The 24,974-nt window shown below is 57.3% G+C and overlaps 3 protein-coding genes across 15 annotated transcripts in view; 1 reads left to right on the top strand and 2 right to left on the bottom strand.

Annotated features, from left to right (window-relative positions):
• The window catches only part of GRIN1 (glutamate ionotropic receptor NMDA type subunit 1), a 40,731-nt gene extending 26,243 nt beyond the window's left edge, over positions 1 to 14,488 (top strand). For 2 of the 13 annotated variants that reach the window (XM_074845983.1, XM_074845981.1), the window contains 7 exons: positions 23 to 180; positions 682 to 843; positions 2,594 to 2,703; positions 3,854 to 3,999; positions 6,630 to 6,740; positions 9,601 to 9,936; positions 12,783 to 14,488. In XM_074845983.1, coding sequence (XP_074702084.1) covers positions 23 to 180; positions 682 to 843; positions 2,594 to 2,703; positions 3,854 to 3,999; positions 6,630 to 6,740; positions 9,601 to 9,804 — 891 coding nt within the window. In that variant the 3' untranslated portion in view covers positions 9,805 to 9,936; positions 12,783 to 14,488. Of the gene's footprint in view, positions 1 to 22; positions 181 to 681; positions 844 to 2,593; positions 2,704 to 3,853; positions 4,000 to 5,443; positions 5,486 to 5,646; positions 5,899 to 6,629; positions 6,741 to 9,600; positions 9,937 to 12,782 lie in introns of those variants that run through there. The other 11 variants (XM_074845985.1, XM_074845986.1, XM_074845992.1 and 8 more) reach the window with 9 other exon arrangements.
• A 2,459-nt stretch (positions 14,489 to 16,947) lies between these two features.
• LRRC26 (leucine rich repeat containing 26) lies at positions 16,948 to 24,725 on the bottom strand. The gene is made up of 3 exons (XM_074845995.1): positions 24,684 to 24,725; positions 18,193 to 18,848; positions 16,948 to 17,228 (listed from the first exon to the last, which is right to left on the bottom strand). The coding sequence occupies exons 2-3, from the start codon at positions 18,734 to 18,736 to the stop codon at positions 16,948 to 16,950; spliced, it is 825 nt and encodes a 274-aa protein (XP_074702096.1). The 5' UTR covers positions 18,737 to 18,848; positions 24,684 to 24,725.
• RNF224 (ring finger protein 224) lies at positions 22,870 to 23,511 on the bottom strand. Its single transcript, XM_074845972.1, has one exon. The coding sequence runs from the start codon at positions 23,374 to 23,376 to the stop codon at positions 22,870 to 22,872; it is 507 nt and encodes a 168-aa protein (XP_074702073.1). The 5' UTR covers positions 23,377 to 23,511.
• Positions 24,726 to 24,974: the final 249 nt, after the last annotated feature.

The following is a 24,974-nucleotide window of genomic DNA, read 5'->3' as shown; positions in this document are numbered from 1 at the left end:
GAGCCCTGCCCTTGCCTTTCAGCTGCGCAACCCCTCTGATAAGTTCATCTACGCCACAGTGAAGCAGAGCTCAGTGGACATCTACTTCCGACGGCAGGTGGAGCTGAGCACCATGTACCGGCATATGGAGAAGCACAACTATGAGAGCGCTGCCGAAGCCATCCAGGCAGTGAGGGACAAGTGAGTGGGGCCAGCACCTTGCCTGGCCATTCTGGGAAGATTTTTGGGTAGCTGCAGTTTGGTGGAGCAAGCAGGGCTGGTGCAAAGCTGGAGGGAGCTTCAGTCAAAGCATGGCTTGATGGGACCTGCCCAGTTGGTGCTGGGTGGGATCTTCCTAGTTCTAGTGTGAAGGTCTAGTCTAGGTCTCTGGATGAAGAGCACAAGGTCTGCATGGGGAAAGGCACAGCTGGAGCCCTTGCCCTGGTCATGGCCTCCCATATCTGGTCTCTGCACTTTCTTCTGTGCAAGGCTGGGTGACTTCAAATCCCATGTAAACCCCTCACACTCTTCCTCCAAAATTTTGCCAAGGCTTTTGCCTCCCAGCAGCACAGATCCTGCTGAGAGGAGGGTGATGCTAATCAGCGCTTAAATTAGGTCTGGGAGCACCCTTGCTGCTCCCACAGTGACTGCAGACAAGCTGAGCTGCCCAACCTTACCTGTCTGTTCTCTCTCGCTGTCCAGCAAGCTCCACGCCTTCATCTGGGACTCGGCGGTGCTGGAGTTCGAAGCCTCCCAGAAGTGTGACCTGGTGACAACGGGGGAGCTTTTCTTTCGTTCCGGCTTTGGGATTGGGATGCGCAAGGACAGTCCATGGAAGCAGAACGTCTCCCTGGCCATCCTCAAGTCCGTACACAGCTGTCGTCATGGGGCTTGCCCCAAATGCTGCATGTGGTAGCACGCAAGTAGCCTCATGCCAGGCACTGCCACCCCCACCCTCCAAACCCTCTGCAGGGACAGGGACTCCGGGGGCTGCTGTGTCACTCCTGATGAAGGGGATGTGCCTGAGTGACCACAGTCTCAGCTCTGGCTTGCAGGGCTGGGGGAGAAGCACAGAGCTGGTGGGAGGGAAGAGCAGAGCAGCAGTGGCCACAGGGAGGAAGCAGGAGCCACACTCGGCCACAGGAGCGCAGGAAAAGCTGGCAGAGAGCAGCCCTGGGGCCATGCAGCACCAGGTCCTTGTGACCAGGGCGCAGGCTGCAGCAGCAGGCAAGGGTGCTGCCTTTTCCCCACTTCTCCCTGTGAGCTCAGCCTGGTCAACAGCATTGCACTGCCTTGGCTTGATCTTCTGGGGGTTTTTCTTTCAACTCTGGCTATTCCTGTCAGACAGAAATATGTCAGGACCCCTGATGAGTCCAACTAAGGCTTTTATACCAGCATTAACCTGCAGTGTGGGGTGCCACAAGTCAATGTGGTATTACGGGTAAAAAAAGATTTCCTCATATGTTTGGAAATGCCATACTTATTGCAGGCAGAGGAATGTGGTGATGAAGTCACAGGCAGCTGGGAAGCAGCAAGTGGAGGGAGGGGAACATGTGAGATTAATTTTATGGAGAGACAGGGTCAGAAGCCACCAGGGTCCTGCCCAAGATGCAGAGATGAAAGGCTGAGAGAGAGGATGTGGAAGGCACAGGCAGGACCCATAGGGACATAACATAGGTAACATAGGGAGCCATGGGACCCCGTCTTACCATGGGGATGGGTGGCAGTGGGACAGATGAGATGAGACAACAATGTGAGAAGCCTGGAGAGGCAGCAGGAGCCCTTGGTGTCCTCCTGGGAGAGGATGGGGAAGCCCAGGGCTACAGTGGCCCAAGAAGCCGGTGAGGTTGTGCCAGGAACAAGTGGGAGGAAGGTGCAGGGGAACCCACGGTGGGACATGTGCTCTGTGCCGACCTCCATCCCCACTAGCTGTTCAGGCAGAAACAGGCGCTGCAGGGACAGGGTTTGTTTCCTCCAAAGCTGGTTGCTGGGGAGTCCCAGCCCTCGCTGTGCACAGCAGGGAGCTGCCAGGCAGCAGTTTTCCCCTGCCCTGACCTAGAGGGTGCTGGTGATCACCAGACAGGATTGGGGTCCAGCATTGCCCAGGCTCCCGAGTGGCCCTGGCAGGGGGGGAACCGTGCAGGCGGGCACCGGGGATGTGGTTCATGTCAACTACCTGCAGCCTGTCTCCAAGCACGCTCTCTGAGCACTGCCTACACCCATCAGTTCCATCCCTCTCCTTGGGAACTGAGCTTAGACATAACTTTTTGGCAGCAGCTGGCCAGCTATCTGGCTCTCAGACGCAGGGTGGTGGCACCAAGCAGTGGTGGATGCCTCCTCACACCCGCTGCACATGATCTCGTGGCAGCACTGGCTGTGTGCAGGGCAGCTTGAAAACACATGCAGTACAGACAGGGCACACGTGCTCTCTCTATGCAAAAGCCATACATGCACGTGTGTGTGCACGCACACACATCGTCAGTTCGTGTGCTTGTAGGCTGCAGGCAAGTGCAGAGTCCTAGGATGGAGAACACGAAGGCACAAAGAGCATGTGCCCCAGCTGCCTGCGACTGGTCCCCAGTGACTATTCTGTCCTGTTTCCTTGTGCTTTCAGGTCCCATGAGAACGGCTTCATGGAGGATTTGGACAAGACTTGGGTGAGGTATCAGGAGTGTGATTCCCGTAGCAATGCCCCAGCAACACTCACCTTTGAAAATATGGCAGGTTTGTTCTGCAAACCTCTTTCTTCCTCTTCGCTGGGTAGCCTGCTTTCGCTCAAGACATTCTCCTCTCCGGGGCTCTCCTCTCGGGCCAAAGCTCTGCTTCTTCTGGGTTTGTGCTTTCCTAGTGCTGGGAGGCTGCTGTGTTGGGCTCCCATCCCACCTTGTCCGAAACAGCTCCACGAAGCTTCCCCCACCTTCTCTGGGTGGCTTTCTCATCGGTGGGGCTGTCCTGCTTTGAACATTGCTCCCCTCCCTCTGCTCTGGCCAAACTGCGGCTGTCACAGTGAAATCAGAGCTGTCGCCAAGGCAGAGAGAGGGGAGCAGCACCTCGGGGGAGGCGAGAGCAGCCGTGGAGGCAAGCAAGGACCCTGCTGCAGGAGGGAGCTGGCGGTGAGGGGCAGCCCCCCAGCCCTGAGGAGTGTGTCCTGGGCAGTGGGAAGGGGGCAGGAGGAGGATAATCGATACAGAAGGGTTTTTTGTGGTCCCCTTTTGCAAAGAGTTTCCCCAGATGGGCTCTCCTTTTGCAGTGATGCAGTGCTGCTGGTCCTTCACCCAGCCAACGTGGTGATGCGGGATGAGGGGTGTCCAATGGGACCCCACCCTCACCAGCACCACAAGCCAGGGCAGAAGCATGGAGAGAGGGGGCACTTTGTTCCGTGCCCTCAAGACACGACTCCCCAAATGTCAGCCCCAAGGGTTGCAGCTGGCCAAGGACAGCACAGAGAGCTCTGTGCATGGCTGTCCTTCCTGATGAGCCAAATGGGAGCACCAGAGCTGGGTTTCTGGTGCAAATGACCCTACAGCCCCAGGGGACGGGGTCTGCCCTGGGGCTTGGTGCAGCACCCAGCGCGCCATGCCTGCCCCCAGCATCGCTGCAGCACAGCCGCTACCCTGTGCCCGACTGACAGGAGCTTGCACGGACATCCAGCGCCCCATCACCCTTCTGCCCATCACTGCGGGTGCCCAACCTGCAGCGCCTGCCCTGCTCTGCTGGGTTTCCCTCCACGGCCCCTCCAGGACTGCGGGGGGATGGCGGGGGGCCGGGGGGACCCCGGGTTAGCAGATGCTGCTGTTGCTGAGCGTGATACAGAGGAAATTAAGTGTCATGGTGCAATTTCCATTGCCCCCTGTAACTTTCCTGCTTATTTCAGGTGTGTTTATGCTGGTGGCTGGAGGTATTGTTGCCGGGATATTTTTAATATTCATAGAAATAGCTTACAAAAGGCATAAGGACGCGCGGAGGAAGCAGATGCAGCTGGCGTTTGCGGCCGTTAATGTGTGGAGGAAAAACCTGCAGGTAGGACAAACCGTTTTTAGAGCAAATCTCCAACAGGTGCGTTTTCCATTCCTTCACCAAATCAGTGAATGCAGAGCTGTGGATTAGCATGGGGCCCTCTGTCCCCCACCCCACACCCCAGTAACTCCAGCTGGGCGTTACTGAGCGCCTAGCAAGCTGTAGGGTAGGGTCCCTGCCTTGTACCCAGGAGCTGCCCTTGGCCGATGCCATCTCTCCCGAGAGGTGTTGTGCGCAGCTCCAACTGGGACAGAGACCTGGCCCAAATGCCCCCAGCGGTGTTCGGGATGGGGACTTTGCTCTGCTGGGGACCATGTGCCGGAGCCATGTCTTGCCCTGGCCAAACAAGCGGTGCCAAGGTAGCTCCCTTTGCAGGGTCTCTGCCCTGCAGCCTGGCTCCAGCTGCGCTCACCAGCAGACAGCTGGGAGGGTTAATCCCCTGCCATTGAGCATCCCTGCCGGGTGCTCCGGTGGAGAAATGCTCCAGCGATGGTTTCCATCACCTCCCCCTCCCTGCCCACTCCCTGGGGGTGTGGTAGCCCTTGTCATACCCAGGACCGACTCCAAAAAGAGGTGGTGCGTGCTCTTGTCATTTGGAGACAAGGACATCTCCCCACACGGGAGCCAGCAATGCCGGTGCCTGTCAGCGCCAAGGCTCCCCCGGGCCCCTTCTGTGGGGCCATTGCTCTCCCCCACTTCTCCCATCCCTGAAACACCCCCGTGCCACTCAGGCAGGGGAGCCCGAGATGGTCAGTGGTGCCTGGCAGTGACACTGAGCTGTGGGCATGTCTGTGGGCCACCAGCCTCACATTTCCCTTACCCCATCGCTTTTGGGGCTGAGCCCCGCAGTGCCCCTGAACCCCAGTTTAGGGCGGCTGGAGGCTCTCTCTCAATTGCCCAGGCTGCTTTTCTACCCTGGGGAAGCAAACTGGCCTTCAAAGAGCAAGAGATCCTTTAGGCAACTAAAGGAGACTGCCGTTCGCAGCAGAGCCAGTGAATAAAAGAGAGAGAATGAGGCTCAGGAACCCCAAAACGAGCCCCAAGCAGTGGCTCTATGGGAGCAGCGCTGGCTGGGGCGTGTGGGTGGGCTGCCCGGGTGGAAGCGACCTGCCCGAGAGCAGCGAGGGGAAGCACGAGGCCAGGCTGCTGTATCCTGAGAGCTCGCTGGGTTCAGTTCACTGACAAGAGTCTCGGAAAAGCCATTTCTCTATATTTTTTTCTATTTTTTTTTTCTTTTGCTTCCAAAAAGCAGCAGCACCGAGGGGTTTAAGGCTGCTGGGACAGAGCACACTAGTCGCACTGCCATTTTTCACTTGCCAACCTTCTAGAAAATACTGCACTGGGTCCTTGGGCAGAGTCTGTGGGACTGTGAGCAAAGCATGCTGCCCTGTGGGGGTAAACAGCCTCATGGTAAAGAGCCGTTTGACATTGTAAGACTTTTCCACAGGAGGAAACGTCAGAGCACTAGTATCTGGTACATTGCTAGAAGGTAGGCAAGTGGAAAGATTTATTTGTTAAAACAAACAAACAAAAATAATGGTTTTTGGGATCACAGTTTTGCCATGGCTATTTCCTGAGATGCCATGGAAGAAAAAGACATTTCATTCCATTCATCTTGCTTTCCTTTCCGTTTGTGCATGTCCGCAAAAGAGAGAACTGAGAAGGAGGAGCAAATGTATCCCCGAGCATGCTCTACGCACCAGCGGGATACATTTTGGTTACCCCCGTGCGGTAGCAGAGCCAGACCTGGTCACTCCGTCCCCCGTCGGAAAGGTCACACTCATTGGCACGAAAGCAATTGGGGAGGAATCGTTCTCAGCGCCCGCCGCAGAGCGCGGCCGGTCCCCACGGCTCGCTGCCCCCGCACCATGGCGGCTGGTGCTCCCAGCCTGCGCTAACCAGGTCCGACTCGCTAACACCAATGGCTACATTTTTCAGTTCTGTTTCTCTTTGAGTTCATCCTGACCCCGATGACATCATAGCGCTAACGCTTTGCCTCCTCCCTTTCTTTTCCTTTATTTTTTTTCCTTTTCTTTTTCTTCCAGTTTCCTTTTTTTTTTTAACCCGTTTTACTTTGAAAAAAAAAAAAACCACTCACCACCAACAACCACGTTCGGCTTTGCACAACTGCGTCATTTAAATTTTTGAATACATTTTTTTACAGAATATTCATACAATGACTTCTCTTTCAATGCAGTCCTCTCTCTCTCTTGTGGCACTAGGATTCAGCCTCAGAAAAGGCCCTGAGCAATTTTTTTTTAGTGGTAGGTGCAGCATCTCACCTCTCGGTCTAGCCAGGCTAGCGGTGGAAGCGAGGGGCAAGGCGCCAGGCAGAGCATCCCCAGGAAGCAAGGTCATCTGTGCTGGCCTGGACGCAGACACCCAGGAGAGCAGGGCTACTCCCCAGAGGGGTTTCCAGCGCTCCAGATGCGAGGCCGGCCCCGTAGCTGTAGCAGTGTGGTGGCCGTGCTGTAGCTGTGGGTCACGAAGGCCCTTGGAGGACTGGGAGTGACAGGACACCTCCAGTAGCTTTCTCACCTAAATGAAGGACATGACACGGGGCAGTATTCGAATAGATTTAGCGTTTCCAACAACACACTAGAGATCTAATCACTTATACATATTCATTTTAGGATAGAAAAAGTGGTAGAGCAGAACCTGACCCTAAAAAGAAAGCCACTTTTAGGTCCATCACCTCCACCCTGGCCTCCAGCTTCAAGAGACGTAGGTCCTCCAAGGATACGGTAAGAGGAAGAAGAACAATTCTGCCCTCTCTCTTTCTCTCTCTTTCTCTCTTCTGCCATCCCATCGACTGCCACACACCCATCCCGAAGCTGCCAGTGTACATGCATAGCTCATGTTCGTCACCAGTCAGTCAGTGAGTCAGTGAGTCAGTCATCCCGTGTACCTGAAAGGATGCTGGGATCCTGGAGGGCAGGCAGGAGGTGGCTTGGAGTCCTGTGATGAGTTGGGAGATGCAACCGAGTTTTTGTTTTGTTTTTTGTTTTCTTTTTGCCTGGATGATTTCTGATGTTCCTCTCTGTGCTTCGCTCACCTTATTGGTGCTGACCTCTTGAAACCGATGACATTTTTTTTTTTTCTGTTCCTGAGTGTTCCTGTACCTGTTTGTCATTGTATGCCTAAAAACAATCACCCTGATTTAATTTGGGCACCGTGTCACCTCACTGAGAGCCATGCGTGTCACATTCTCTACATGTGATTTTTGTTTGTAACAATTAGCATTCGGGACGTAGTCCTCGGCACAGGAGTGACAGCTGTCTCTGGTTATCGTCAGCAGTAATGCAGCTCTAGAAAAGAGACTCAAAGGCTTGAAAGAGGAGGTTGTTAAAGACCCAACCTTGGTTCAAACTTGTGCTTTTCGCCTCAGAGTAAAACTGCTCTCATGTAACCAGAGAAAATTTCCAAATTGCTGCCTCTAAAGCCAGCTGTTTCCAAATGTGCAAATGTGTCTGCTCGTGCTGGAGCTTCAGACACTCTTCAGCGTCAGGTTGGGCTGTTGGTCTGTCGGACTGAGCCGGTGTCCCTCTGCATGTTGCCGTCTGTTGTATGACACTCTGCACTGTGGCTACTCTGTTGTCTCGTGTGGCAGCGGTCGCTGCGTTTTGCTGCCCGACCTCCCAGCGCGACGGGCTTGCCGAAATCGCCTCCCTGGGGCGACCGGCGGGTTTCTGCCCAGGGTTGCTCAGAGCAGGCTCCCAGCCAGGCTGCCCGAGGCGCAAGGCACGGCGGGGACGGGGGGACGGTGGCAGCACGGGGAGATGTGGCCCCCCGCGGCGGGGTGGCCTGTCCCCAGCCGCAGGCTCGGGGCGCCTCGGGGAGCAGCATGCGATATCGCAGGGGGTCTCGGGGCCACGGCTCTGTGTGCAAAATGGAGGCAGCTGCCTTTGACACCAATGCAGGCACAATCCCAAGAAGGTCCTGGAGCACCCCTAGGACATGGCCCCGGGGACAGCTGAGCCCTCGCCCAGGCTCAGCTGCCACCATCTCACACAAAGCGCTCCTCTCGCTGTCACCTCGAAGCCTGGCAGGCATGGGGGGGGGGACCCACACTCTCCCCACTCATCCCCGGTACCCCGCAGGGAAGATGGGCATCCCTGTCATCACCTGCGCTGCCTCCATGCCCCCTGGGTGACACCTTGTCCCAGTGATGCCCCCATGTCTGGGGTCCCCCTTCCCAGTGCTGCACCCCCCTGAGCAGCTCTGCAGGAAGGTTGCAGGTTGTGTCTTGGTGGCCTGAGCCCCAACCAGGGGAGAGGAGACAGAGATGGGGTGGGTGGTGCAGGGGGGAGAAGGTGGGAAGAGTGAGGAAGAGGAGGGACAGGTGGGATGCACAGAAAAAAGGGGAGAAAAAATTGCAGGAAGATCTGTGGGGGGGACCCTTAGCATGTCCTGAGTAGACCCCCATGTTTTGTTGTGTTTGAACCATTCCACGGTTAGAAAACCAAGGGGTCCTGTCCTGGGAGAGCAGGAGCATCACGGTGCAGTGGACACCTGGGGGGACCGGTGCCCACGGTGGGCACAGGAGAGGGGGAGAACCCAGGAACAGTCGGATAGCTGGCATGTGGTGCCCCGGTACCTCCCACATCGCTCCCTCTTCAGGGAAGCATCCTGGGTCTGATCCTGCTCCCCGGTGTGGCATCCACCCTACGCCACACCACTCCACAGCGCTCTCTGCCCCAGGGTAGGAGCACCCCAATGCCCTGAGCTGACCAGGTCGCGGGGCCACCTGCACCAGAGGTCCCATGGGCGAGTGGTGGAGCCATGCTCTCCCCTTCCCTCGCCCAAGGGGGACCAGCACGGCATGGGACTCCCCATGCTTTGGGTCCTGGTCATACTCTTCTTGGCACGTTGCTCACAGGCGAGTTGTGGAGGGAGATGGACCCACTCATCCTAGAAGACGGCCCTCACTTTGGGGGCAGCTGCATCTGCGGGGCAGCTATGGGCAACGATGCCCCACTGCTCGGGAGCCTGTTGCAGTCTTCTGCCTGCCATGGGGCGATGTGGCTGGGGCCCCAGGACACGTTCCCCAGGGAACCAGGCTAGTTGGGACAAGAACAGGCTAGTGGGACCAACATCCAAGCCACCGTGGCCAAGATGGAGGCTAGCAGGTCCAAGGTCTGGCTATTGCAGGAGGTCCATGGTGGAGCTAGCTTTGTCGTGATGTCGGGCAGACCTGCTGGTTGCTCTGCAGGGTGAGTGGCCAGCAGGAGGGTGCTGCCACCAGCTCATGTCACAGCCTGCCATTTGGTGCCCTCTGCTTTCATGCAGCAGCCCTGGCTCAGAGACCCCAATGCCCTCCTGCTGTGGAAGGCCCCATGAGTACATAGCATGCTGGGACATGTTGCCTGGGGTCCTTGTAAAGACGAGAAAGCAGCGAGGCGCTCTGTTTCATGATGTTTGGCAGAGCTGCGGGCCCACACCAGGTCTCAGATGGTCAAGGCTTGAGAGCCCATGGGGCTGGAAGGCCAGGCTGACCCCAGCCCCATGGGCTCTCCTGGCTAGCGAGCGAAAGACGCAAACCTGGTGGCCTTGCTTCTTTCCTTTTCGTTGTCGGGAGTTTTAAAAATGGATTCTGCTCTGCAGCCCTGCAGAATGGTCCCTCAGGAGTGCCAGAGAGACAGGCTGGCACCATGGAGCCAAGACAGCCCTGGGAAGCTACCACCCCACTCTGAACGTCCTAGCGCCCACCATCACCCGAGCTGCACAGCCTCTCCGCGGCACATCATCCCCACCGCCCCAGGAGGAGATGCATGTGTTCCCCATAGGCAGCTCCTGCAACTCGAATAGCACTCGCAGAGCTGACGTACTGCCATCCATCGCAGCCACCCACGATACTGCAACCCCACAGAAGCCATGTGAGACGCATAAACCACACAGACACCTTCCGAGCCGGCACATTTCGTACAGACACGTAACGAGGTGCACAGGTCCCTTAGCCCCCCCACTGCAGCCGTCATCAGCCCCCGCAGAGTCACACTGCCAGCCCACGGGCGTCCCCCCCAGACACAGCATGACACACATCCCACGTCACCGCCAAGCGAGGGCCTGGCACTGCGAGGCGATGCTCGCCCTGCAGCCATGGGGATGGTGCCAGAGCTGGTCGAGAACCGAGGGGGTTCACGGAAAAGGCCATCTTTTCAGTGAAGGATCAGCCGTCCCAAAGCCAAATGCTTCTTGGCTGAAAAAGAGCCTAGTTTTTGGCCCAAAAGAACCAAAAGTAGGTCAAGGACAACTACTTTTTTTTTTTTTTTTTAAAAAAGGGAAGTTGACATTTTCTACAGCAAGATTGCATTTAGCTGGAATCCTAAATTTTAATTGAAAAAAAACAACCCCAAAATTCTTCCAGAAAATCTTCCACCAGCCAGGGACTACCATATAAGCCCAGATTAGGTTGAAGTCATTTTTAAAGACATATTAAGTTCTTGTCTATATTTTCTTCCTGGTTGTCATTTAAAGTTTTTGGTGCCTTCACTTCACTTCCATACCTTAACATGTTTGAGTCTCTTCTACGGTTAATATTGATTAATTTCTTGGCTTTATAATGTTTGGTTTGGGGATAATTGCACCATCCCTGTAACATAATTTACCCTAAATTACTGATATGTGCTTCTAGCATTAGTTCTACTTTAACATAGTTTTGATATGACAGTTTTCTTGCTTTTTTTCTTTTTCTTTTTTTTTTTATTTTTTTCTTATTAAAAATTGCATGCATGAATTCTACACAAAAAAAGTAAATGACAATGTTACCCTGTGATAACTCTGTGATTGGAGGAGATATGCTTTCAAATCAAAAGCCATGCTCTTGTATTTTAATTTTTCTGGCCAGATTCCCCACTTCGCTTGGTTATTTTAGTGTTTCCCACCCCCGGAGCTGTGCAGAGAGGCCAGAACGCCCCAGCCTGCCCTGCTAGACCTCCAGCTTTCCACCACACACGTACACCAAGGCACATGCATACACACATGCACACACCGCTTCCCCACCCCCCCACCCCCGGCTTGCATCAGGCAGGATGTTTAACAAAGGACCTTTCTTCTGTCCGTTGCTTTTTGTATCTCAAGTTCCTCCTTCTCCACCAGTGAGTCACCCAGCCTCTCCCCTTTCCCAGTTGCCTCTCCTCCCTGCAAGAATCAAGCCTCATCCCATGAGCACATGCCTCCCAGCCATTTTGCTATGGAAAGGAAAGATTGCATTTAGCTGGAATCCTGATTTTTCACAAGAAGGGGGCGGCTGCACCCGTTTCTGGGAGAGAGGGGCGTTTTTTGGTGGGCTCATTAATAGCCACAAAAAGCTCCCCCCAGGGTGGCAGAGCGACTGCAGGATCGCCTCGGCCACTCTCTGTGCAAACGGGTGACGGCCAAGGTGTTGCCACTTAGCAAGGCAAGGCCACAGCAGTAAATTTCTCAGAGGCTCCATTTTAATCTTAGCTAGTCCCCTAAATAAAAGAATGGTCCCATGAGATGCTCCCTGGGTGTCAGCATGTCCCCAGCACATGTACCAGAGAGACGGGACCATGCTGGCTCCTGCCCCTGCCCCAGCATCTTCCCAACGAGGGGTCCTGGTGAAGCACAAAACTGGGCAGAGCAGGGCAGCCCCAAGGACCCCACGCAACGCTTGGGGGGACCCCAGACCTCCCTGTGGCAGGAGGCAGGGTGTTGAGCCACGCAGGGTAGCCACAGTGCCAGAGCCACCAGCAGCACCACAGGGGCCACAGTTACCACTGACCAACACAAGACGGGTAAAATCCTGTCACTGAGGAGCCCCCCAGGAGCCCAGCGAAATGGCAGCCTTCCTGGGCAGTGTGGTGCAAGGGCCGGGCAAGCATCACTGGAGAGGGTCTGTGCTGCAGCACATGAGACCCACCGAGACCCTTTCCTGCCCCAGCACTGGTTTAGGTCCCCAGACAGCAGCACAAGATGCTCCATGCTACCCACTCTCACAGCAGGGCTGGACAGGGCTTCCAGTTCAGGGTCTGGAGTTAGGAGAGTGGAACTGGGAGAGGCAGGGAGTATGGAAGGAGGAAGGGAGAAAATAGCTGCCCAGCTGTAAATCCCTGCCTGGGGAGGAAGGACTTTTTTTTCTTGTCTGTTGAAGGGTATTTCTGCTCTCCCCATTTGCTTGCTGGTGGGACTGCAGCTGGGGAGGTCTCTCCCAGGGAGCATTTTGCAAGCTGCCCCATCTGCAAGGAGCGCAGAACCCCAAATCCAGGCCACATCCCCAACACAGGCTGTATTTTCACATCAGCAATTGACGGTACAGTTTGTCACAAGTCAACCACACCACACATCTCCTCACCTGCATGAAAGGATAGTCAAAGCAGTCATTCAAGCAAGGAGGTGAAACGCCCTGGCCTCAAAGCACAGCTTGATCTGGCACCAGAGAGATGCCGAAACCCAGCCAGACCCTCCAAACACAGGTTCAGCCGTGGGTTGGGCTGATGAGTCACAGGCTTTGTCTTGTAGCTCTCCCAGAGCAGAGAGGGGGTCGCTCAGCAGGTGACGTGGCTGCCACGCTCTGCAGAAGCTGCACCACGCTCCTGGGCGTCCTCCCTGCCCAGCTACAGGGTGCTTGGAGAGTGTCTGCAACGACCTCTGCACAAGCTTGGATTGCTCTGGGAAGGGGACATCAGCCAGCAGCAGGTTTTGGACTGTTGCATCACCCCCAAGAGATATCCTGTAGGGACACATGGGATGTAAGTAGAGGCGGGGGCAAGTGCCAGAACTTCCTAACACTTCTTTCTCCTTGTCTGTGTATTTGTGTGTTGCAGCAATATCATCCCACCGACATCACCGGCCAGCTCAACCTCTCCGACCCCTCAGTCAGCACTGTGGTGTGACCTTCTCCCCGAGGGCCATCAGTCCTTGCCCAACACAGTAGGAAGGCACAGCCAGGACTGCCTTTCAAGGGACACTGATGGGTTCTTCTGGGTGAGATGGGAGGAAAGCATCCTTCATCCATACACAGTGACTTCATTGTATATCTCCCTCCCTTCCTAGGCCTGCTGCCATGCTCGTGCCCCAGAATGCACGGCAGAACCAGGACACGGTTTGAACTTCACTGTACAGAGATAATCGCTTCCAACCAGTGCTGTTGATAATCAGTACTGCCACTGATTGGCTACATGCAAGGGGAAAGGACTTTGAAAGGCACAGGGTGCCTGCTCTCCCACAGCAGCAGGGAAGAACTGGTGCCAGACTACAAACATGTGCTTCACTTTGCAGGCTTCAGGCTTCTCAGCACACACACGTCCCCCGAGAGGTGTGTTCCATGTCTCCCACCACCCCGGAGGGCTCCAATGCAATGTGGTCGTGGTCCTGAGTGGCTGGAGGAGCCATTGAAGTTTGGCAGGTTGGGCACATGTTCCTGCTGTGCTGAGTGACCCCCGCCTCTGCAGCAGGGGATGGAAGATGTGTGCTCTGCTCCTTGCAGAGGATGAACCCCCTGTGCCTCCCTCCCATCAGCCTGTGGCTATGTCCTGGCTCCTGTACGTGGTCTGTTTGCAGCAGGAGTGCTCCCAGCCCTGCAGCTCACGCTCCTGTGCTCACTGTGGTACTCTGGAGCCACCAAGATCCTGGCTACCCACCTCTCCTGCACAGAAGACATCCCCAGGACATGGCCATGACCAGCATGTAGCTCTCACACCATGGCTTTCCTGGCCAGGAACATCTCCACAGGGAATGGCTCTGGATGGTTGCATGGACCTTTAGCCAAGCTCCACACTGCCTCAGCACCAGCAATGCAAGAAGAGATGCTGCTGGCTGGTCGTGGATTGCTGTGTGCTGTGGTGTCTGCAGCGGCCACCCAGCCTGCCTGCAGTACCAGGGCACCACAGCAGGCACTGGCAGATTCCCTGCCACACTCACCTGCAGTTCAAGCTTGCCAGCAGCTCCTGCAGCAGCCCGGAAGCCCCAGCTCATGTGGCTGCATCTGTCTGAACCTGGAGACGTGGAAAGCGAATCCCAGCCTAGGAGAAGGGAACCAAATGAGACAGGCTGAGCTGTTCCTCCCCACATCTTCCTCCGCTCAAGGATACGTGCCCATGTGCCAGCATCCCTGCACACCCTCTCCATGGGCGCTGTGAGCGGGTGCAGAGACACCAGAGTTGGGGAAGCATCTGGCACCAGCCAGGCTGGTGATGAGCAGCTACTGCACACGCATGGGCAACATCGCATCCCGCCTCCTGTGAAGGCGGAAAACCCACCTGCAACGTGGTACCAAGCCCCAGCAGCATGAACTGCCTTCTCCTTGCCCCCGCCGAGCAGATGGGGCTTCTCCCTGCAGGTCAGCAGACTTTGCAGGCAGGATTTTCAGACGGCAGCTGAGGTCTGTGAGCATCGTCCCACTGACGGCAGTGGCTCCATCAAGTTCATCTTGCTCCAGCTGAGAAATTGGACCCATTCTACTTTATACGTCAATGTAACATTAATACCAAGTTTTTGCAAGAGCTCAGTAAAGTCTAGACTGGATCATGAAGTGGTTTATTCCAGTGTCATGTCCTTCTTTCCATCTCTGCCTTCTGGCAAAGCTGGCAGGGAGACCTGTGCTGAATCAGAGCCTCACCCAGCACTGCTGCAGGGTTGGTGGGAGGTGGTGGGACAAGGCGGGATGGAGAAGCTGCTAGGGAGAAAAGCCAGGAGATTCAGGGAAGATCGGGAGGGAAAGGGCATCACCATTCCAGGTTCCAGGCTGATGGACAACCTCAACAGCCAGTGTGGGGAGACAGGCCTGGCAGCTGGGGGCCAGGGACAGTCTGAAACCATCCAAATGTTAGCACCATGCCAGCTGGCTCTCACTCACCTCCATCCAGGGGAAAACGGTCCCCTGGCACTGCTGTGCTCCCCAGCTCCAGGGAGCAGCGTGGGGCGCTGCCACTGGGGCTGGTCTTTGGGAACAGAGGACCAACTGCAGGGTTGAAGGTGCCCTGAGGGATTTGCAAAACGGAGAAGCAGCTCTCCTGGGGGAACTGAAGAAACATCACTCATTCACAGCACGCTCCCCATGTGCTGACACCACCAGCCCAACCTCCACGGGGGTCTCAGCCTCAGAACAATCTGGGAGGAGGAGCGGGGCTCAGGTGGTCATGCAGGATGACAAGCGAGGTCCTAGCTCCAAATGGCAAGCTCAGGCCTTCTCAGGAAGGACTGAGTGCTGTCATTAGGGAGGGTCTGGGAGAGCTGGGATTGCTCCTGGGAAAGGCACTGTGCAAGGGGCTGATCCTGGCAGAGGTCCTGCAGCTGTCCCGGGTGCGGGGCTGGTAGCACTGGAGGATCTGCTGCTTTCACCAGTTCCCTGCAGCCCTCACTGGAGAGAGGCACTGCAGGAAGAGTCAAGTGGGGACTGAGCAGTGTAACAGCATGCTGGGTAGCTTTCTCTCTTGAATATAAAAAAGAGAGCAAGCCAAACTACAACTGAGGTGACATTTGGTTTATTCTCTGCGTGATTTATTTAACCTTTGCCAAGAGCTTGCCAAAGGATGCATTGACCCCTGCCACATCCCTGGCTTGTCCCGCAGCTCTTGCATGGACAAGAGACTGAGCAAACAAGAGGAGACTGGTGGCCACAGTCGTCTCATTGTGGCTCTTACCGTCTTACAATGGCTAAGAATTCATACCAGAAAGGGGTGTTGCTCCTCCTTGAGAGATGCTTTTGTCACCCCAGCTTGTGCTTTCCTCTGCAGCCCAGCTCCAGCTCCTTCCAGGCTATCTCCCAGTATATTCACTAAGCATTTCCATGCAATGCGACGGAGAAGCATTTTCACAGGGAAGGGCAGGAGGCGCAGGGCAGGGAGATGCAGGGGCAGCCCCAGCCCCTTTTTGTGGGCGATGGGAGGTGAGGCAGCAGCAAGGGCTGCAGGGTCTGTGCTGTAAAGCCACACAGGATTTTTTTGTCCCCACTCATATCACTGAGCGAACTGTAGACCTTGGCCTTGGATGAGCTTTAGCCTAGGGGAAAAGCTACTGGGGGAGGAATAACTGTACAATCTCACTCATCCTTCGTCAGCCCCTTTGTCAAACCACATCAGGGGGAGCTTGAGGTTTTGTCTCTTTCCAACCCTCACCCTAAACATTGGCCTCACACTAGATCTTGGTTCTTGGCAGAGCCTTCTCAGCACCAGCAGCCCTGTCTCAAGGAAAAAAACCTATCAAAAGAAACATTTTGCAATCTGCCCTGTCCTTGGGCAGTACATGGAAGGGTCTGGGGCTTTCTGAAAGTCCCATGGAGGCTCTGGAGTGCTCCAAAAACATCCAGAGATCTTCAGGTGCACCAAAAGGCACACAGAGAGATCTGGAACACACGAAAGGCCAACCAATGCCTGTCAGGTGACAGAAAGCTAAACGGATGACATTTGGATGCGCAAAAAGCAAAGCCAATGGGTCTTGAGGACGCAGAAAGGCACACTAAGGCTTCTGGGGTCACTGAATGGCAGATGGGGAGTGCTGAGAGCACCAAAAGGCCCAGGAAGGGCTTTGGGGCAAACTCAGAGGCACACAAAGGCTTCTGGGCTGCACTGAAAGGCAATTGGAGACTCCTGGGGTTCACCAAAAGGCACATAGAGGAGGCATACAGTGCACCCTGAGCTGCACACTGAGGCCCTGGGCAGCAGAAGGGGCAGGACAGGGTGACCTGGAGGAGAAGGGTCACCTGCCCCATCGTAGTAAGGGGATGTGCAGCTCTGAGGTTGCCCTGAGGAGCCTCCCGAAACACTGAGATCATCTGCAATCGGACCATGCGCTGCAGCGGGTCTGAGCTGGAGACTGTTACCCCCGACAGTGTGGAAGAATGAGCTTGGCATCATCTCAGGGGACTCTGAGAGGAAGAAGAAAAGTGATTTACAGGAACAGAGCATCCTCTCACTGGTCCACAGGGAAATGTTTGCAACCGGGGGGAGTGCAGGCAGCTGGAGAAGGTCATGGACCACAGTCTGCTCAGGGCTAAAGCCTGGTTGCCCTGCCTGAGTGGCCCTTGCCAATGTGGGGTCTTCTCCAGAAGTGGGATTCCCTGCGCAGGTTGTGGTAAACCACTATGATGGAGCCCATGAAGGTGCAGAAGAAGATGCTGGCCATGAAGGAGAATGGTCCAATGATCAGGAAGATGACGTAGTGCTGGGCGGACAGTGAGGTTTCCTGACATTGCCTGAAGGACTCATTCCCAAAGGCCATGATCGGATACTTGTTCAGCTGCTCTGGGAGTCTGCAGAGGAGCGAACTCTTCTCTGGAAGAGAAAAGCAGTGCTGACAGACAAACTGGGCAGCTGGGACAAGGCAGGTATCAAGGACAGAGGGGATGGCAGGTCTGTATGGGACAGATGGGACCAGGGCAGGAGGACGGCAACCAGGGTGACCAAGATTTCCCAGGGCAGGGTGCAAAGAAGGGGAGCAGTTGTGGGTTCAGGACTTATCTACATCCTGTGCCCTGGGGAGTGGGATGGGATGGGGAAGTGGGCACAATGCTGGAGGGTGCACTGGAAAATAGGATTAGGACAGGACAGTAGATGGGGCAGGCAAGGTGGTGGGCCTGGTTCCCAGGGGAGAGATGCGGGGAGCAGTGAGCAGCCAGCCTGGAGATGCCACAGAAGGTCTCAGCCAGCACAAGTGACAGGCACCCACCCAAGCTGAAAGCAAGGAGAAGTGGTCGGCAGCGGAGGGAGAGACCTTGTTGGCAGAGCTGTCTCTCACCAAGGTTCATGGGGGAAGAAACATAGGATCAGACCCATGTTCATGAAGGCATTGGGGAAGGGTCTGAAGGCACTGAGTCCTGGATGGGTCAGTGGTATTACCCACCCTGACACAGTCTTTTCCTGCCCCATAAGTTGCCCATTGCCCAACAGGCCTTGCCCACAGCACGGCAGGACTGGTGCCACTGCTGGGGAGAGTGCTGGGTGCCTGTCACTGGGACATTGCCCGGCCCTCCTCTCCAGGAAATCCCTGCTGGTGAGCAAGGACCAAGGGTGGGCACCAGGTACCAGACCCAGGGATATCTCCTCCCAAGCAGACCAGGAGCTGCTATGGCTCAAGAATGGGTCCTGGGGAACCTCGCCGTACCCCCACGGGCACCGATCTTGCAAGCTCACAGCCAGCTGACAGCCAGGGTGCTGGGTCCTGCCTCAGCCCCAACAGCATGACCAGCCAGCATGGAGCAGGTGGGGGGCTTGGGGACACGATCCTCCGGGCACTCACCTTGCACTTTTTCCCTGTTGTGGCTGAGCCAGCGCCAGAGGGGCAGGATGCCACAGCTGCACACCCAAGGGTTGTCCTGCAGGTGAAGGGCTTGAAGCTGGGGCAGGACGTGCAGCACCCCAGGCTCCAGCTCCCCCAACCTGTTGCTGCCCAGGTTGAGCGTGGCCAGGCTGGTGAGGGGCAGGAAGGTTTCGGGGCTCAGCACGGTTAAGAGGTTGTGGCTGAGGTCCAACTCCTGCAGCGCCCCAAGCCCCACCAGCGCCTGGCTGTGGATCAGCCCCAGGTGGTTGTGAGGCAGGCTGAGCAGCAGCAGCCCCGGCAGGGAAGGGAAGGAGTGCGGCCCCAGCACCGTGATGAAGTTGTAACCAAGCCACAGGGTGCTGGTGTTGGTCGGCAGGTTCTGCGGCACCTCATGGAGGGCATGCTTGCTGCAGTCCACCTCCCCCGAGGAGCAGCGGCAGGCGGCAGGGCAGGCTGGCGAGGGCAGCGGGCGCAGGAGGAGCAGGCAGGCCAGCACGGTGCTGGGGCCCTGCCAGCAGCCCATGGCTGCCCACTGAGGTGGCGAGGGGTCCCTGAGCTCCGGAGCTGGGATTCCCCCACGGACAGGATCCCTAGTGCCCGTTGCCTTGCCCAGCGACCCGTCCCTGTCTGGCACCCTCGAGTGAGCCCGGCAGTGCTGAGTGGAGGTGCTGGGCAGTGCCTGGCTGCAAGGGGAGCGGGTGGACGTGCTCGGCTCCCTGAAGCCACACGCATTCCCCTGCTCGCTGCCACCCTCCGTCTGCAAACCCAGAGCGGGCTGCGCTTCTGGCCCCAGTTTTCCTCGGGGTGGAGCTCCACTTTTTTCAGCAAATATTTTTGGAGTGATGCCTGCTCTGGCAAGGTGCGGAGCCGTGCCCTCGTCCCTCCCTCTGCCAGGCACTGCTCCAGCCAGGTAAACAGCCAGCTCTGTGTGGCCTGGGATTAACTGCTTGTGTGTGCTGCAGGCTGCAAAGCTGGAATAAAGCAAAATCGGACCCATCTCTTGGCCTCCATCCTCCCCATGGGGCATCCCCCATGGGTGTGCTGCCTCACCAGCCAGGTACAGAGGGGTGTATGGACCCAGGATCCCCATAGCTGGCTGGGGTGGGACAAAGCTTAAATCATATCATTGGCAGGTCTAATCCCATCTTCTGTGCTGGCCCACTGTGCCCAGAGGGCCCCAATGGGAAGCCCTGCTGGGAGCCATGGGCCAGCCCGCTGAGCCCAGCCCTTAGCCGAGCCCTTGGCCAGGCTCTGTTTGCCCCTGGTAGGAGCCCACAAACTATGCCAAAATGAGGATGGTGGGGATGTGAGGCCCACGGGCCACCCTCCTCCTCCCCAGCAGGATCACACGTCTGCTGCACACTGGGGGACACCCAGAAACCTCCACAGGAGAAGATGAGAGAAAGGAGAGCTTGCGGGGCTGCAGTCACCCGAAACTTGTTTACCCTCGTCCTAGAACAGCAGCACCAGCTCGAGAGGGCTCAAAGTCTGCCTCCACCCTGTTTATACCTACTCCAGTTTCAAAGCTGCCTGAAGCCCTGCAGCAGAAGGCTGGAGACAAGAGATGTCACCTCCCATCTCCCACTGTCCCTGGCAGAGCTCAGTGCACACCAGGGGACCAGGGGACATAGCCAGCAGCACCTCAACCCACCCACAGCCTGGAGTGGGGTCACAGAGCAGAGACACTGTCCCCCACTCACGCCCTCGCAGCTCCTGTCCCATTTGGGATGCTGGCGGTCACAGTCCCGTAGGAAGCCCTGGTGCCTCTGCCCCACAGCCAAAGAGCTGGAATGGCAGCAAGGCAGCGCCCCAGGCCAGGACCAGGATGTTCCCAAATCTGTGGCAGAAGCGGCAGGCAGGCGGTTTATTAATAGAATCCAGAGGAGCTTTGGTTTGTTTATCTATCCTGCAGCAAACTCGGCTTGCGGCATTAATCCCCATCTGGAAATAATTCAGAGGAATCCTCCAGCCCCACCCAGCCCCGAAGCAGGGCACAAACCTGCAGCCACGTAGAGCTGCATCACCGGCTCATCCCACCAGCAGCTGCGGGCTATATGGGGACCTGTATTTTTAGGAAGCCCTGTCCCAAAATGCTCTTCCTCCCCAGGGGCTGTATTGCCCACTGCCTGCAGCCACCTGGGATCAGGTGAGAAGTGCAGAATTCATTGAAAAAAAAACCCCACAGCTATTAAAAGCAAGGCCATTTCCAGCTTTTGTGCTCAGAGAGCCCAGGAGGCTGCAAACCTATGTCGGCTCCTCCGCCAGCCCCTTGCTGCCACTCTGCTGCACCACCCCATGGCACATGGCAGGAGAGGTGTCCCCAGCGTCCTGCCTGGCAGGGACACCAGCCCAGCCCAGGGCTGGCACTGATCATGCCTGGCCCCACTTCTGTTTTGCATACACTGGCGGCACCCTGCTGCAGTTGCAGTCTGGTGACACTTTGGGGTCTGCTACACCAACAGTGCCACCGCTGGCCCTTCACACACGCTGCCAGTGTTCAGCAGAGCATGGGTCCCTGTCACTGCCCCCTTCTGTGGAACGGGGGGGACCCAGCACCCTGCAGAAAAAGCCCAGGTCCCTGTCCCCAGCCAGGGCTTGCACCCACCAGTGCCCACTCCCCTGCTGTGATGACTTCTCCTGCGGTTTTGGGGTCCATGCAGAACTGTGCAGCCTGGCCCCAGGGCCAGCACCTGGAGACGCTGCTCTGAGCATCCACTGTGCAAGGACAGTTTGGGGGGTCATGCTGACCGATGGAGGTGTCCCCCAAGGCATGGGGCCCAACACCAGCCCTGCTCTAGCCAAGGGGAGTAAATCAGGGTGCCCAGCCAGCACACCAAGACTGTTCTCACAGTGAAGTGATGGAGGGGCAGATAAACTCCTTCAGAGACCAGCACCGGCTGGGAGAAGCAGGGACGTGCACAGAGGCACACAGCGAGGGTCAAGCTTCACAGCTTAGTTCTGGTGCTGAGGGGATGTGGTGGAGCAGGGGTGGGAGCATGGAGGCAAAGTCCTGGGCATAGGGACAGGGAGCCATGGATCTTTGTCACCCTCCACCATTGAAAAGCTGGGACACAGGGCGCTGGGCTGGGCACACTCCTGCTGCCACCTTTGCATGGAGCCATGCCTGGAGCTAGGATGGGCCCATCACAGATTCTTCCCACCAGAAATCTGGAGAAAGTGAGCCCCTGGGCAGCCCTAGGGGTGCATATGAAGATGGAGGGGGAAGTGCTTTAAGACTCTATGTCAGCTTTTATCCCGTCCTTGAAGGCTTTAATTTATTGCATGTTTCCATGTAATTAAAGATCTGAGACAGGCAGATGCCCAGCCCATGGAGTCTCTAAACCACACCATGCTTCTGCTGTCCCTCCCTGGGCACCTCTGCCCTGGGGCATCCCTGGTGGCCCTGCTCCCATGGGCTCTGCTGGGCACATCTCAGAGCTCTGACTTTTTTATAGCAGGTGACACCAAGTGGCAGAATTGTGCATGGGTGTTGTGCACGGTGCGGGTGCTGTGAATGGGGTGGGTGCTGTGCCCATTGCTGTGCCCCATGCTGTGGGGACAGCCAAGCACCAGAACTGCCCAGGGGACGTGAGATCACTGCTGGCCCCAAGCAGGCACAGGCTGGGGTCTCCTGCTGAGCTCCAAAGCGCAGCCAATGGTGCCTGATGCTAGGATGTTGCAAGAGCTCATAAACCACATGGAAAACAGATGCAGAAAATGGGCTCTGAGGAAAAACGGCAAGAGCTGCCCAGGCAATGCCAAGCCCTGCCCAAGAACTGTATTAATATCACCTTGGTGCACCTCAGTCCTTCCTCATCTGGCCTCTGTTAAACCCACACCTGGCTGGGCTCTTGTCCTTGCGCTCCCTGTTTGGAGTCAGGCAGGGAAAACCACTCAAAGACGTGACCTGGAAAAACAGCAGAGGGGCTTCTGTATGGGCTGCATGAGAGAGGATCAGGCAGGAAAACCAAACCTGGCACAGGCCATGGAGCACAAGGCCAAGCAGGAGCTCCTGTGGGCTCTGCCATCTTCAATTTCAACTGTCCAGCTGTCGCAACACCCAAATTTCTCATGCAGATGGCCAGCAGAGCAAACACTTAAAGGAAAGCAATCCGGCAGGGCAGGTCAGTTCTTCCCGTCCCACCTCCAGCGCAGGCAGGGCTCTCCCCGGGTTAGCCTGAGGCTTACTGACAAATATGACCAAGACATGCAACCCAGCAGGGCCAACAGAGTGTTGTTTAATAGGCGTGAAGCTTTTGGGGTGCCACATGCTCCCTGGAGCATCATTGTGTTGCTGCACTGTGCCAGGCTCCCGTGTCCCCTGCCTGGGGGCGCTCAGTGGGAGTGTCTCTGCTGCAGAGTCACACGCATGGAGAAGCCAGGGACCAGGGGACATCTGTGACAGTTGTCGGAGGGGCAGGTGGGCAGGATGAGGGGGTGGGGGCACACTCATCCTCCCCTATTGCACCCCAAATCCCAGCAGGGTAAACAGCAAGCCCTGAGCAAGCTGAAACCCTTCCCAGGCTGCCAGCGCAGCCCCATCACTACTGTCCACATGAGGGTCTGGGGCATGGTGTGGGGTCCCCAAAAATGGTCCCAGACTGCACCCTAGGAGCTCAGTTGCCTGTGCACCAACTGGCAGCCCCCTCCTCGTGCTCAGGTTTCGAAGGCCGCCGTCACCCCGCAGCAAAGGCACGGCTGGCAGCAGCTGCGTCGGGGGAATGGCGCCGGCGGCACCATTTCTTGGCACAGCCCCACCGGCTGCCTGGTGACTGCCTTCTCTTTGCATAAGCCCTTGGTGGCCGAGTCGGGCTGGGACCTGCCAGCCACCCGAGGATGCTCCTTATCAGCCTTGACAGCGAGGAAGGTGGCCAGGTCGAGGTCGAGCATGGCAACACCGCCACGCGGCGTGGGTGTATTTTGGCGGCACTGAGGGCAGGGGATCCAGCGCTGCCCGTTGGCGACGGCGTCGAGGCGTTTCAGGCAGGCTTGGCAGAAGGTATGGCCGCAGTAGAGCCGGCGCGGCAGCCGGCCGCACAGGTCATAGGAGGAGTAGCAGATGATGCACTCAACCCGCTGGCTGCCCCGGCTCGGGGTGCGCATGTGTTCGCCGACACACAGCCCCACATCCTCTGCCTGGGGGCTGCCACTGGCCTGGGACATGCTGGGGAGGGAAGAGGGAGAGGAGCCATCAGACCCACAGCCCGGGTGTGGGATGCCACCTCTGAGTGCGTCTGATGCATGGGAGATATGGGGACCAGACCCATGTGTTGGGTTCCCCAGGGCATCACACTCCCTGCCCAACATCCCTGCCTGCTGCCTGCCTGCCCCGTGGGCAGCCTGGCCTAGAAAAGCAGGACCCTGCCACTACAGATGGCTCTGACTGCATCCAAGGGGGATGCATCTTCCATGGTGTGACCCTGCATCTCTGCCAGGAGCTCTGCCAAGTGCCCCTTATGTCCCATGGGGGCCTGGGACTGGTTGGACCTCAGCAGCCTGCCCAGGCTCTGGGTTGGTGGGGAGTATGGGGTGGGCAGGAGCATGTCAGCCAGGTGGGCAGGGGAGCAGCGTCCAGAGGACCAGGCAGTGCCACAGCCCTGCTCCTCGACAACCCCGGGCTGTTCCAAGTCACACACAGCTGTCAACAGCAGGGGACGGGCATGCAGGCTGGCAGGGAGGAGTTGAGGAGTCCAGCCCCATCTTAAGGGGGAGTCCAGTACCCACCAGCTTATTTGAAAACCTCTCCTGAAGGCCATCAAGACCCCACTCCCTCTCTACCGGTGACCTCAAGCATTTTGATACACACAGGAATCCCTCTCCCCTCCTCCCCTGTCCCCTGTCCCTACCTGTCCTGAGATGCTCCCCCCAGTGCCTCAGGGGAGGTGGCAGAAGGGCTGCACCGTCCCGGGGGGCTGCAGCAGTCCTGTGGGGAGCATCGGGGGCCAGAGCTGCCAGCAGCTCCTCAGCCAGGTCCCGGCAGCTGCTGGTGACTGCGGCAGGGGGAAGGGGCTCACCTTTCAGGGACAGGCGCGCTATTGGATCTGCTGCCGGGAAGCCAAGCCTGGGAGATTGGGTTACAAGCACCTAGATAACAAAGACCTCTGAAATCTAAGCCCCAGGAGCAGTCATTAACCATCCGTCTCTGCTTCATTAGCAGAAGAAGCCATCTCCGTGAGGCCAAGGAGCTCTGGGCTTCACCATGGGCGGAGAGGGCTTGGACATCAGCTGTACCTGGGCAGCAGTGGTGGAGTCTTTCACATCCTCGGCCGCCCCCATGGCCAAGAACATCTGGGCAGATGTTGGCCAGCGGAGACACCCCATCGCACTCCAGCCCACACATCCCCAGGTGGTCCGGGCTGCGGGGACGGCTGCGACCGGAGCGGGGGGACACAGGGAGGCTCCAGGCTGGCGGGGGTGGAGGGGCTGGGGCTGGTGCAGGGACACGGAGGCTCCGAGCTGGCAGTGCCCACGCGTGGGGCTGTGCTCCTCGTCTGGGGGTGACCGCTGCCACGGACACGTCCACGACCTGCCCCTGCTCTTCCAGCTGGAGCTGCAGGCTCTCACGTCGGGGGCTGAGTTACCCTTGACTCTGCCGGGGACGATACTCATCACCAGCCTGGGGAGAGCCCAGCACCCCTTGGTGACACCTGCAAGGGGAGGTGACAGCACCAGGGGGTGGCAGACTCGGTCCCCGCATCTGCCTTGGTCCAGTGCCACAGCCTCTGCACGGAGGGTGCTCCCAGCAGGGGAAGCTTTAAAAC

This window comes from Strix aluco, chromosome 20 (assembly GCF_031877795.1).
Source record: "Strix aluco isolate bStrAlu1 chromosome 20, bStrAlu1.hap1, whole genome shotgun sequence".
Lineage (NCBI taxonomy): Eukaryota > Metazoa > Chordata > Aves > Strigiformes > Strigidae > Strix > Strix aluco.
Note: the sequence above shows the minus strand (reverse complement) of the source record. Positions and strands in the feature narration are given on the sequence as shown.